The sequence below is a fragment of the Mobula hypostoma genome, chromosome 11 (genome assembly GCF_963921235.1).
Source record: "Mobula hypostoma chromosome 11, sMobHyp1.1, whole genome shotgun sequence".
NCBI classification, from domain to species: domain Eukaryota; kingdom Metazoa; phylum Chordata; class Chondrichthyes; order Myliobatiformes; family Myliobatidae; genus Mobula; species Mobula hypostoma.
Window position 1 is genome coordinate 114,383,350 of NC_086107.1, and position 13,937 is coordinate 114,397,286.

The 13,937-nt window shown below is 52.9% G+C and overlaps 1 protein-coding gene across 2 annotated transcripts in view; it reads left to right on the top strand.

Moving 5' to 3' along the window:
- Positions 1–13,870, top strand: part of LOC134354138 (serine protease 27-like) — a 49,782-nt gene extending 35,912 nt beyond the window's left edge. For both annotated transcript variants that reach the window (XM_063062940.1, XM_063062941.1), the window contains 4 exons: positions 3,828–3,990; positions 5,727–5,995; positions 10,810–10,979; positions 12,195–13,870. In XM_063062940.1, coding sequence (XP_062919010.1) covers positions 3,828–3,990; positions 5,727–5,995; positions 10,810–10,979; positions 12,195–12,476 — 884 coding nt within the window. In that variant the 3' untranslated portion in view covers positions 12,477–13,870. The remainder of the gene's footprint in view (positions 1–3,827; positions 3,991–5,726; positions 5,996–10,809; positions 10,980–12,194) is intronic.
- Positions 13,871–13,937: the final 67 nt, after the last annotated feature.

Consider the following 13,937-nt stretch of genomic DNA (forward strand, 5'->3'; position numbering starts at 1 on the left):
CCCATTCCCAGCAGAGTGCCAACCCACAGCTTCCTGATCCCAGCAGAGTAGTGCCCTAATACATTCCAGTCCCAGCACGCAGATCCCAGTAGATGGTGACTACTATCGAAGATGTGGAATCGATATGGGTAGAGCTGCGTAACACTAAGGGGCAGAAGACGCTGGTGGGAGTTGTGTACAGGCCACCTAACAGTAGTAGTGAGGTCGGAGATGGTATTAAACAGGAAATTAGAAATGTGTGCAATAAAGGAACAGCAGTTATAATGGGTGACTTCAATCTACATGTAGACTGGGTGAACCAAATTGGTAAAGGTGCTGAGGAAGAGGATTTCTTGGAATGTATGCGGGATGGTTTTTTGAACCAACATGTCGAGGAACCGACTAGAGAGCAGGCTATTCTGGACTGGGTTTTGAGCAATGAGGAAGGGTTAATTAGCGATCTTGTCGTGAGAGGCCCCTTGGGTAAGAGTGACCATAATATGGTGGAATTCTTCATTAACATGGAGAGTGACGTAGTTAATTCAGAAACAAAGGTTCTGAACTTAAAGAGGGGTAACTTTGAAGGTATGAGACATGAATTAGCTAAGATAGACTGGCAAATGACACTTAAAGGGTTGACAGTGGATACGCAATGGCAAGCATTTAAAGGTTGCATGGATGAACTACAACAATTGTTCATCCCAGTTTGGCAAAAGAATAAATCAAGGAAGGTAGTGCACCCGTGGCTGACAAGAGAAATTAGGGATAGTATCAATTCCAAAGAAGTAGCATACAAATTAGCCAGAGAAAGTGGCTCACCTGAGGACTGGGAGAAATTCAGAGTTCAGCAGAGGAGGACAAAGGGCTTAATTAGGAAGGGGAAAAAAGATTATGAGAGAAAACTGGCAGAGAACATAAAAACAGACTGTAAAAGCTTTTATAGATATGTAAAAAGGAAAAGACTGATAAAGACAAATGTAGGTCCCCTGCAAACAGAAACAGGTGAATTGATTATGGGGAGCAAGGACATGGCAGACCAATTGAATAATTACTTTGGTTCTGTCTTCACTAAGGAGGACATAAATAATCTTCCAGAAATAGTAAGGGACAGAGGGTCCAGTGAGATGGAGGAACTGAGCGAAATACATGTTAGTAGGGAAGTGGTGTTAGGTAAATTGAAGGGATTGAAGGCAGATAAATCCCCAGGGCCAGATGGTCTGCATCCCAGAGTGCTTAAGGAAGTGGCCCAAGAAATAGTGGATGCATTAGTGATAATTTTTCAAAACTCGTTAGATTCTGGACTAGTTCCTGAGGATTGGAGGGTGGCTAATGTAACCCCACTTTTTAAAAAAGGAGGGAGAGAGAAACCGGGGAATTATAGGCCGGTTAGCCTAACGTCGGTGGTGGGGAAACTGCTGGAGTCAGTTATCAAGGATGTGATAACAGCACATTTGGAAAGCGGTGAAATGATCGGACAAAGTCAGCATGGATTTGTGAAAGGAAAATCATGTCTGACGAATCTCATAGAATTTTTTGAGGATGTAACTAGTAGAGTGGATAGGGGAGAACCAGTGGATGTGGTATATTTGGATTTTCAAAAGGCTTTTGACAAGGTCCCACACAGGAGATTAGTGTGCAAACTTAAAGCACACGGTATTGGGGGTAAGGTATTGGTGTGGGTGGAGAATTGGTTAGCAGACAGGAAGCAAAGAGTGGGAATAAACGGGACCTTTTCAGAATGGCAGGCGGTGACTAGTGGGGTACCGCAAGGCTCAGTGCTGGGACCCCAGTTGTTTACAATATATATTAATGACTTGGATGAGGGAATTAAATGCAGCATCTCCAAGTTTGCAGATGACACAAAGCTGGGTGGCAGTGTTAGCAGTGAGGAGGATGCTAAGAGGATGCAGGGTGACTTGGATAGGTTGGGTGAGTGGGCAAACTCATGGCAGATGCAATTTAATGTGGATAAATGTGAAGTTATCCACTTTGGTGGCAAAAATAGGAAAACAGATTATTATCTGAATGGTGGCCGATTAGGAAAAGGGGAGGTGCAACGAGACCTGGGTGTCATTATACACCAGTCATTGAAAGTGGGCATGCAGGTACAGCAGGCGGTGAAAAAGGCGAACGGTATGCTGGCATTTATAGCGAGAGGATTCGAGTACAGGAGCAGGGAGGTACTACTGCAGTTGTACAAGGCCTTGGTGAGACCACACCTGGAGTATTGTGTGCAGTTTTGGTCCCCTAATCTGAGGAAAGACATCTTTGCCATAGAGGGAGTACAAAGAAAGTTCACCAGATTGATTCCTGGGATGGCAGGTCTTTCATATGAAGAAAGACTGGATGAACTGGGCTTGTACTCGTTGGAATTTAGAAGATTGAGGGGGGATCTGATTGAAACGTATAAGATCCTAAAGGGATTGGACAGGCTAGATGCGGGAAGATTGTTCCCGATGTTGGGGAGGTCTAGAACGAGGGGTCACAGTTTGAGGATAGAGGGGAAGCCTTTTAGGACCGAGGTTAGGAAAAACTTCTTCACACAGAGAGTGGTGAATCTGTGGAATTCTCTGCCACAGCAAACTGTTGAGGCCAGTTCATTAGCTATGTTTAAAAGGAAGTTAGATATGGCCCTTGTGGCTACAGGGGTCAGGGGGTATGGAGGGAAGGCTGGGTTCTGAGTTGGATGATCAGCCATGATCATAATAAATGGCGGTGCAGGCTCGAAGGGCCGAATGGCCTACTCCTGCACCTATTTTCTATGTTTCTATGTTTCTAAACCCTGATCCCAGCAGAGGTGTTCCCCAGTACACTCTAGTCCCAGCAGATAGGAGTCCCAATATACCCTTGTCCCAGCAGACAGGGATCCCAGTAGACCCTGGTTCCAGCAGACAGGGATCCCAACAGAAACTGCAGTAAGCAAACTGGCACCCTGGTCCCAGGAAAGAGGAGTCATTGTAAAGCTCCCAGTAGATACTGACTTCATCAGAACTGGGTCACCGTATACGCTAATCGCAGCAAAGTTAGTTCAGTGCACCCTGATCCCAGTGAGGAGGGGAAACAGATGCGTGCAATGCCCAGTCCCGTGTGTCTGATCCAAGGTCCCAAAGGGGACGATGGGATGAGAGATGATAATGTGGTCGATGCCCAGCCCCGGGGAGGGAGAGGGCGGCGTGTCCGACGCCCAGCCCCGGGGAGGGAGAGGGCGGTCTGTCCGATGTCCAGTCCCGGGGAGGGAGAGGGCGGCGTGTCCGACGCCCAGCCCCGGGAAGGGAGAGGGCGGCGTGTCCGACGCCCAGCCCCGGGAAGGGAGAGGGCGGTGTGTCGGATACCCAGCCCCGGGGAGGGAGAGGGCGGTCTGTCCGACGCCCAGTCCCGGGGAGGGAGAGGGCGGTGTGTCGGATACCCAGTCCCGGGGAGGGAGAGGGCGGTGTGTCTGATGCCCAGTCCCGGGGAGGGAGAGGGCGGTGTGTCGGATACCCAGTCCCGGGGAGGGAGAGGGCAGTCTGTCCGATGTCCAGTCCCGGGGAGGGAGAGGGCGGTGTGTCGGATACCCAGTCCCGGGGAGGGAGAGGGCGGTGTGTCGGATACCCAGTCCCGGGGAGGGAGAGGGCGGTGTGTCTGATACCCAGTCCCGGGGAGGGAGAGGGCGGTGTGTCCGATGTCCAGTCCCGGGGAGGGAGAGGGCAGGCTGTCCGATGTCCAGTCCCGGGGAGGGAGAGGGCGGTGTGTCCGATGTCCAGTCCCGGGGAGGGAGAGGGCGGTGTGTCGGATACCCAGTCCCGCGGTTAGGAGGTGACGTTGCCGTGGGTTACATGACATTAATTGGTTCTCTCTTGCTTTTTCAGCCTGTGGGCGTCGTGTGATCAGAAATCGGATCGTGGGGGGGACGGACGCGATGGAGGGAGATTGGCCTTGGCAAGTCAGCATTCATCTCAACAACAAACACATTTGCGGAGGCACACTCATTTCCCCAGAATGGGTCTTAACGGCAGCACATTGTATGGAAAGGTAGGGGTCACGCATGCCTCACTGATCATCCCCAAGTGTCAACAAGATCACCGTGTAGTTCACGTCGAATTGGACGGTGTGGAGGGAGATTCACTCTGTGTCTGACCCCGGGAGTGTGTGATGGGACGGTGTGGAGGGAGTTTCACTCTGTGTCTGACCCCGGGAGTGTGTGATGGGACGGTGTGGAGGGAGTTTCACTCTGTGTCTGACCCCGGGAGTGTGTGATGGGACGGTGTGGAGGGAGTTTCACTCTGTGTCTGACCCCGGGAGTGTGTGATGGGTCGGTGTGGAGGGAGATTCACTCTGTGTCTGACCCCGGGAGTGTGTGATGGGACGGTGTGGAGGGAGTTTCACTCTGTGTCTGACCCCGGGAGTGTGTGATGGGACGGTGTGGAGGGAGATTCACTCTGTGTCTGACCCCGGGAGTGTGTGATGGGACGGTGTGGAGGGAGTTTCACTCTGTGTCTGACCCCGGGAGTGTGTGATGGGACGGTGTGGAGGGAGTTTCACTCTGTGTCTGACCCCGGGAGTGTGTGATAGGACGGTGTGGAGGGAGTTTCACTCTGTGTCTGACCCCGGGAGTGTGTGATGGGACGGTGTGGAGGGAGATTCACTCTGTGTCTGACCCCGGGGGTGTGTGATGGGACGGTGTGGAGGGAACTTCACTCTGTGTCTGACCCCGGGAGTGTGTGATGGGACGGTGTGGAGGGAGTTTCACTCTGTGTCTGACCCCGGGAGTGTGTGATGGGACGGTGTGGAGGGAGTTTCACTCTGTGTCTGACCCCGGGAGTGTGTGATGGGACGGTGTGGAGGGAGATTCACTCTGTGTCTGACCCCGGGAGTGTGTGATGGGACGGTGCGGAGGGAGCTTCACTCTGTGTCTGACCCCGGCAGTGCGTGATGGGACAGTGTGGAGGGAGATTCACTCTGTGCCTGACCCCGGGAGTGTGTGATGGGACGGTGTGGAGGAAGATTCACTCTGTGTCAGACCCCGGGAGTGTGTGATGGGACAGTGTGGAGGGAGCTTCACTCTGTGTCTGACACCGGGAGTGAGTGATGGGACGGTGTGGAGGGAACTTCACTCTGTGTCTGACCCCGGGAGTGTGTGATGGGACGGTGTGGAGGGAGTTTCACTCTGTGTCTGACCCCGGGAGTGTGTGATGGGACGGTGTGGAGGGAGTTTCACTCTGTGTCTGACCCCGGGAGTGTGTGATGGGACGGTGTGGAGGGAGATTCACTCTGTGTCTGACCCCGGGAGTGTGTGATGGGACGGTGCGGAGGGAGCTTCACTCTGTGTCTGACCCCGGCAGTGCGTGATGGGACAGTGTGGAGGGAGATTCACTCTGTGCCTGACCCCGGGAGTGTGTGATGGGACGGTGTGGAGGAAGATTCACTCTGTGTCAGACCCCGGGAGTGTGTGATGGGACAGTGTGGAGGGAGCTTCACTCTGTGTCTGACACCGGGAGTGAGTGATGGGACGGTGTGGAAGGAGCTTCACTCTGTGTCTGATCCCGGGTGTGTGTGATGGGATGGTGTGGAGGGAGCTTCACTCTGTGACTGACCCCGGGAGTATGCGATGGGATGGTGTGGAGGGAGATTCACTCTGTCTGACCCCGGGTGTATGCGATGGGACGGTGTCGAGGAAGATTCACTCTGTGTCTGACCCCGGGACGGAGATGGAGGGATATTTGCTGCATTTCTAACTGTTGGGAAACATCTTTCTTCCCATCACTCAGTACTGGGCCGCACAGTTATCTGCTGTACTTCGGGAGATATCAGCAGAATGGAATCAACAGACACGAAACTTCCTCGGGAATAATCAGCATTCAGAAACACAGAAGATACACGACAACTGAAGAGGGTTATGACATTGCTTTATTGAGACTTACCCGTTCAATACCCCTCTCCGAGTACATTATCCCCATCTGCCTCCCCTCCAGCACCTACCAGTTCACCTGTGGTCCTGGCTATTACGTCACCGGCTGGGGACACGTCAGGGAAAGTGGTAAGAAGTTAGCTCGGTACTCCACGCGTTGACAAACGGCTCTCTTCCTCCCTCTGGGACTGTCCTTCGCCACCCCACGGCCGCGACCGGGCGTCGGACACACCGTCCTCTCCCCTTTTCTCTGGGACCAGGTACAGTGTAAAAAACACCAGGGCACGCTGTAAATACCGACACGCTCTCTGGGAACCCGGTAGATACCGACACACTTGCCAGGACCCCCTGTAAATACTGACACACTCCCCGGGACCCCCTGTAAATACTGACACACTCCCCGGGACCCCATGTTAAGAACATAGAACATAGAATAGTACAGCACAGTACAGGCCCTTCGGCCCACAATGTTGTGCCGACCCTCAAACCCTGCCTCCCATATAAGCCCCCACCTTAGATTCCTCCATATACCTGTCTAGTAGTCTCTTAAACTTCACTAGTGTATCTGCCTCCACCACTGACTCAGGCAGTGCATTCCACGCACCAACCACTCTCTGAGTAAAACACCTTCCTCTAATATCCCCCTTGAACCTCCCACCCCTTACCTTAAAGCCATGTCCTCTTGTATTGAGCAGTGGTGCCCTGGGGAAGAGGTGCTGGCTATCCACTCTATCTATTCCTCTTATTATCTTGTACACCTCTATCATGTCTCCTCTCACCCTCCTTCTCTCCAAAGAGCAAAGCCCTAGCTCCCTTAATATCTGATCATAATGCATACTTTCTAAACCAGGCAGCATCCTGGTAAATCTCCTCTGTACCCTTTCCAATGCTTCCACATCCTTCCTATAGTGAGGTGACCAGAATTGGACACAATACTCCAAGTGTGGCCTAACCAGAGTTTTATAGAGCTGCATCATTACATCGCGACTCTTAAACTCTATCCCTCGACTTATGAAAGCTAACACCCCATAAGCTTTCTTAACTACCCTATCCACCTGTGAGGCAACTTTCAGGGATCTGTGGATATGTACCCCGAGATCCCTCTGCTCCTCCACACTACCAAGTATCCTGCCATTTACTTTGTACTCTGCCTTGGAGTTTGTCCTTCCAAAGTGTACCACCTCACACTTCTCCAGGTTGAACTCCATCTGCCACTTCTCAGCCCACTTCTGCATCCTATCAATGTCTCTCTGCAATCTTTGACAATCCTCTACACTATCTACAACACCACCAACCTTTGTGTCGTCTGCAAACTTGCCAAACCACCCTTCTACCCCCACATCCAGGTCGTTAATAAAAATTACGAAAAGTAGAGGTCCCAAAACAGATCCTTGTGGGACACCACTAGTCACAATCCTCCAATCTGAATGTACTCCCTCCACCACCACCCTCTGCCTTCTGCAGGCAAGCCAATTCTGAATCCACCTGGCCAAACTTCCCTGGATCCCATGCCTTCTAACTTTCTGAATAAGCCTACCGTGTGGAACCTTGTCAAATGCCTTACTAAAATCTATATAGATCACATCCACTGCACTACCCTCATCTATATGCCTGGTCACCTCCTCAAAGAACTCTATCAGGCTTGTTAGACACGATCTGCCTTTCACAAAGCCATGCTGACTGACCCTGATCAGACCATGATTCTCTAAATGCCCAGAGATCCTATCTCTAAGAATCTTTTCCAACAGCTTTCCCACCACAGACGTAAGGCTCACTGGTCTATAATTACACGGACTACCCCTACTACCTTTTTTGAACAAGGGAACAACATTTGCCTCCCTCCAATCCTCCGGTACCATTCCCATGGACAACGAGGACATAAAGATCCTAGCCAGAGGCTCAGCAATCTCTTCCCTCGCCTTGTGGAGCAGCCTGGGGAATATTCCGTCAGGCCCCGGGGACTTATCTGTCCTAATGTATTTTAACAACTCCAACACCTCCTCTCCCTTAATATCAACATGCTCCAGAACATCAACCTCACTCATACTGTCCTCACCATCATCAAGTTCCCTCTCATTGGTGAATACCGAAGAGAAGTATTCATTGAGGACCTCGCTCACTTCCACAGCCTCCAGGCACATCTTCCCACCTTTATCTCTAATCCGTCCAACCTTCACTCCTGTCATCCTTTTTTTCTTCACATAATTGAAGAATGCCTTGGGGTTTTTCTTTACCCTACTTGCCAAGGCCTTCTCATGCCCCCTTCTTGCTCTTCTCAGCCCCTTCTTAAGCTCCTTTCTTGCTTCCCTATATTCATCAATAGACCCATCTGATCCTTGCTTCCTAAACCTCATGTATGCTGCCTTCTTCCACTGGACTAGATTTTCCACCTCACTTGTCACCCATGGTTCCTTCACCCTACCATTCTTTATCTTCCTCACCGGAACAAATTTATCCCTTACATCCCGCAAGAGATCTCTAAACATCGACCACATGTCCATAGTACATTTCCCTGCAAAAACATCATCCCAATTCACACCCGCAGGTTCTAGCCTTATAGCCTCATAATTTGCCCTTCCCCAATTAAAAATTTTCCAGTCCTCTTTGATTCTATCCTTTTCCATGATAATTATAAAGGCCAGGGAGCAGTGGTCACTGTCCCCCAGATGCTCACCCACTGAGAGATCTGTGACCTGACCCGGTTCATTACCTAGTACTAGATCTAGTATGGCATTCCCCCGGTCGGCCTGTCCACATACTGTGACAGGAATCCCTCCTGGACACACTTAACCATCTCTGCCCTGTTTAAATACTTGGAACTAATCAGGTGCCAATCAATATTAGGGAAGTTAAAGTCACCCATGATAACAACCCTGTTATTTTTGCACCTTTCCAAAATCTGCCTCCCAATCTGCTCCTCTGTATCTCTGCTGCTACCAGGGGGCCTATAGAATACCCCCCGTAGAGTAACTGCTCCCTTCCTGTTCCGGACTTCCACCCATATTGACTCAAAAGAGGATCCTGCTACATTACCCACCCTTTCTGTAGCTGTAATAGTATCCCTGACCAGTAATGCCACCCCTCTTCCCCTTTTTCCGCCCTCTCTATCCCTTTTAAAGCACTGAAATCCAGGAATATTGAGAATCCATTCCTGCCCTGGTGCCAGCCAAGTCTCTGTAATGGCCACTACATCATAATTCCATGTATGTATCCAAGCTCCCAGTTCATCACCTTTGCTCCTGACAATACTGACACACTCCCCAGGACCCCCTGTAAATACAGACACACTCCCCGGGACCCCCAGTAAATACTGACACACTCCCCAAGACCCCCTGTAAATACTGACACACTCCCCAGGACCCCCTGTAAATACCGATACACTCCCCGGGACCCCCTGTAAATACTGACACACTCCCCGGGACCCCCTGTAAATACTGACACACTCCCCGGGACCCCTGCGAATACCGACACACTCCACAAACCCCTGTAAATACTGACACACCCCCCAGGACCCCCTGTTAATACTGACACACTCCCCGGGACCCCCTGTAAATACTGACACACTCCCCGGGATCCCCTGTAAATTCTGACACACTCCCCGGGACCCCCTGTAAATACTGACACACTCCCCGGGACCCCCTGTAAATACTGACACACCCCCCTGGACCCCCTGTAAATACTGACACACTCCCCGGGACCCCTGTAAATACCGACACACTCCCTGGGACCCCCTGTAAATACTGACACACTCCCTGGGACCCCTGTAAATACCGACACACTCCCCTGGACCCCCTGTAAATACTGACACACTCCCCGGGACCCCCTATAAATACTGACACACTCCCCGGGACCCCCTGTAAATACTGACACACTCCCCGGGATCCCCTGTAAATTCTGACACACTCCCCGGGACCCCCTGTAAATACTGACACACTCCCCGGGACCCCTGTAAATACAGACACAGTCCCCGGGACCCCTGTAAATACAGACACACTCCCCGGGACCCCCTGTAAATACTGACACACCCCCCAGGATCCCCTGTAAATACTGACACACTCCCCGGGACCCCTGCGAATACCGACACACTCCACAAACCCCTGTAAATACTGACACACCCCCCAGGACCCCCTGTAAATACTGACACACTCCCCGGGACCCCCTGTAAATACTGACACACTCCCCGGGATCCCCTGTAAATTCTGACACACTCCCCGGGACCCCCTGTAAATACTGACACACTCCCCGGGACCCCCTGTAAATACTGACACACCCCCCTGGACCCCCTGTAAATACTGACACACTCCCCGAGACCCCTGTAAATATTGACACACTCCCCGGGACCCCCTGTAAATACTGACACACCCCCCTGGACCCCCTGTAAATACTGACACACTCATCGGGACCCCCTATAAATACTGACACACTCCCCGGGACCCCCTGTAAATACTGACACACTCCCCGGGATCCCCTGTAAATTCTGACACACTCCCCGGGATCCCCTGTAAATTCTGACACACTCCCCGGGACCCCCTGTAAATACTGACACACTCCCCAGGACCCCTGTAAATACTGACACACTCCCCAGGACCCCCTGTGAATACTGACACACTCCCCAGGACCCCTGTAAATACTGACACACCCCCCTGGACCCCCTATAAATACTGACACACTCCCCGGGACCCCCTGTAAATACTGACACACTCCCCGGGGCCCCCTGTAAATAACGACACACTCCCCGGGATCCCTGTAAATACTGGTACACTCCTTCGCTCTCTCTGTAAATAATGACACATTCCCCAGGATGCTTCTACAAATAACTACATAGTGAGGCAATTGTGTGTGTGTTGGGGGGGGGTCTTTAATCCTGAGGGAAGGGTGGGTTTCTGACCCAGAGTTCAGTCGCTCTGGTGACCAGCTCTCTCGCTCTACCGCCTGCCCTACAGTGAGTCTTAGCAATCCCGGGATCCTGCAGGAAGTCTCAGTGAATCTGATTGGGCACCGGACCTGTGATGCCATGTACAACGATGGGAAATCTACCCTCTGGCAGCCCAACAGAATCACCGACCAAATGCTGTGTGCTGGCGTGCCCCAGGGAAACAAGGACGCCTGTCAGGTGAGCAGTGTGTGGTGGGGCGATGCTGAGGGAGCTTCACTCTGTGTCTGACCCTGGCAGGGTGTGATGGGACGGTGTGGAGGGAGATTCACTCTGTGTCTGACCCTGGCAGGGTGTGATGGGACGGTGTGGAGGGAGATTCACTCTGTGTCTGACCCCGGGAGTGTGTGATGGGACGGTGTGGAGGGAGATTCACTCTGTGTCTGATCCCGGGAGTGTGTGATGGGACGGTGTGGAGGGAGCTTCACTCTGTGTCTGACCCCGGGAGTGTGGGATGGGACGGTGTGGAGGGAGATTCACTCTGTGTCTGACCCCGGGAGTGTGTGACGGGACGGTGTGGAGGGAGATTCACTCTGTGTCTGACCCTGGGAGTGTGTGATGGGACGGTGTGGAGGGAGTTTCACTCTGTGTCTGACCCCGGGAGTGTGTGATGGGACGGTGCAGAGGGAGCTTCACTCTGTGTCTGACCCCGGGAGTGTGTGATGGGACGGTGTGGAGGGAGTTTCACTCTGTGTCTGACCCCGGGAGTGTGTGACGGGACGGTGTGCAGGGAGTTTCACTCTGTGTCTGACCCTGGGAGTGTGTGATGGGACGGTGTGGAGGGAGTTTCACTCTGTGTCTGACCCCGGGAGTGTGTGATGGGACGGTGCAGAGGGAGCTTCACTCTGTGTCTGACCCCGGGAGTGTGTGATGGGACGGTGTGGAGGGAGCTTCACTCTGTGTCTGACTCCGGGAGTGTGTGATGGGACGGTGCGGAGGGAGCTTCACTCTGAGTCTGACCCCGGGAGTGTGCGATGGGACGGTGTGGAGGGAGTTTCACTCTGTGTCTGACCCCGGGAGTGTGCGATGGGACGGTGTGGAAGGAGTTTCACTCTGTGTCTGACCCCGGGAGTGTGTGATGGGACGGTGTGGAGGGAGATTCACTCTGTGTCTGACCCCGGGAGTGTGTGATGGGACGGTGTGGAAGGAGTTTCACTCTGTGTCTGACCCCGGGAGTGTGTGAAGGGACGGTGTGGAGGGAGATTCACTCTGTGTCTGACCCCGGGAGTGTGTGATGGGACGGTGTGGAGGGAGATTCACTCTGTGTCTGACCCCGGGAGTGTGTGAAGGGACGGTGTGGAGGTAGCTTCACTCTGTGTCTGACTCCGGGAGTGTGCGATGGGACAGTGTGGAATACTGCCTCTAGGTCTCACTCTACATTCCCATCCCTCACAGGGGGACTCCGGCGGACCCCTGGTGTTTCCTGTCAACGGGACCTGGATTCAGGTGGGCATTGTGAGCTTTGGAGAAGGTTGCGGAAGACCTAATCGCCCCGGGGTCTACACCGAAGTGGCCGCCTTCACCCAGTGGATCCAGGAGCGCGTGATGAACCTCACGTTCATGTCCCCAGAAACTACATCCAGCGTGGATCCCCATGGGTGCCTCAGTGGGGCAGAGCAAGTCAGGGGCATCCTCCTCCTCCAGGCTGCCAGCCTCCTTGCCCTTCTGCTCTCCTGAGCGAGTGATGGACCCTAGGGAGACTCAGGGGCCGGCGGGGGGGGGCAGGGGAGGGCGGGAAGGGTCTATCTTTGATATCTCTTGAGCACAAAATGAAGGAATCCTTGGACTAACACTGGCCAGTTTCCCCTCTCCACCCACATCTCATGGGATTCCAAACCTGGGGACCGACCAGTATGTTTCCGCGATCTTACTCTGTTCTGCTGCCAAAGGGCTTCCAATCTCTCCCGACTTGGCTGAGGTTGGACCGGGAGCTTTCCACAGCAGGGATAACATGGGTTGTGATATTTTCCGAGTTTCCCCTCTCTTTCTGTTTCTCAATACAGTAGATGGTGTCAGGGAGTCTCACCCGCAACAAGCCTCCCCACTTTGAGTGGCCATGCGGGTGGAGATTCCCAGGAATCCCGCGGAATATTGCATTACTTTCCTCCTGGTTTTTGTCTCCGCCAGCACGAATTCATCTGCATAGTCTTCAACAGGAGCAGACGAACCCACAGAATAATCACAGTGAGAAATTCCTCCTCCTCATTGCCTCGCCGGAGATACTCTCAGCATCTCTCCCTGCATGGCCCCTCTCGCTATCTGAAGTCCCCTCTCAGAGTCGGAAACCCCAATTTGTGCAAAGCAGGATCCCACAGCCAGAGAGAGGGAGGGACGGGAGGAATGGAGGGAGATAGGAAAGGGAAGTGGAGCAGGAAGAGGATGGGGGGGGAAGATGGCGAGGGAGGTGGTGAGATGGAAGTTGAGGAGGGAGAGAGGGGGAGATGTAGTGAGGGAGAAGGTGAGGAGTGAGTGAGAGATGGGAGCGAGATGAGGAGAGAAGGAGGGAGGGAGATGGTGAGATAGTTGAGGGACAGATGAAGGAGCGGGGAGAGGTACTGAGGGAGATTCTGCAGCAGAAAGTGAGGAGGAGGGAGAGAAAGGTGGGAGGTTAGTATGGAGGACTGGAGCAGTGAGGGAGGGATGAAGGAGGTGGGGTGGGGAGAGAGACAAGAATGGAATTAGCGATGACGGGTGAGGAGCAGGAGAGGGTGGGGAAGATTAGAGGGATGGAAGAAGAGGGGGTAAAGGAAGGGATGTAGAGCGGAATGGGGAGAAAGTGATGAAGAGGGATGTGAGTGGAAGGGAAGGGAGGACAGGGGGGGTGGGACGGAGGGAGGGAGGGACGGACGGAGAGGGGGGAGGGAGGGAGGGACGGGGGGTTGGGAGGGAGGGAGGGAGGAAGTGTTGTGACTTTGAACCGGGTCACCGGAGAGAGACTAAAGCCTGTGATATCACAACAAACAGACTCTCCTGGAGACCCTCTCGGTTTGGGGTCCCCGAAAATCATGTGTATGTCATCTTTTTAATATACCTGTGAGATCAGAGGTGATGCAATACAATTTCAAAAGTCACAGTGGCACCGTTCTGTTCAATATCGACGCAACAGCACTTCCACATTATACATCGACAGTGGGACAC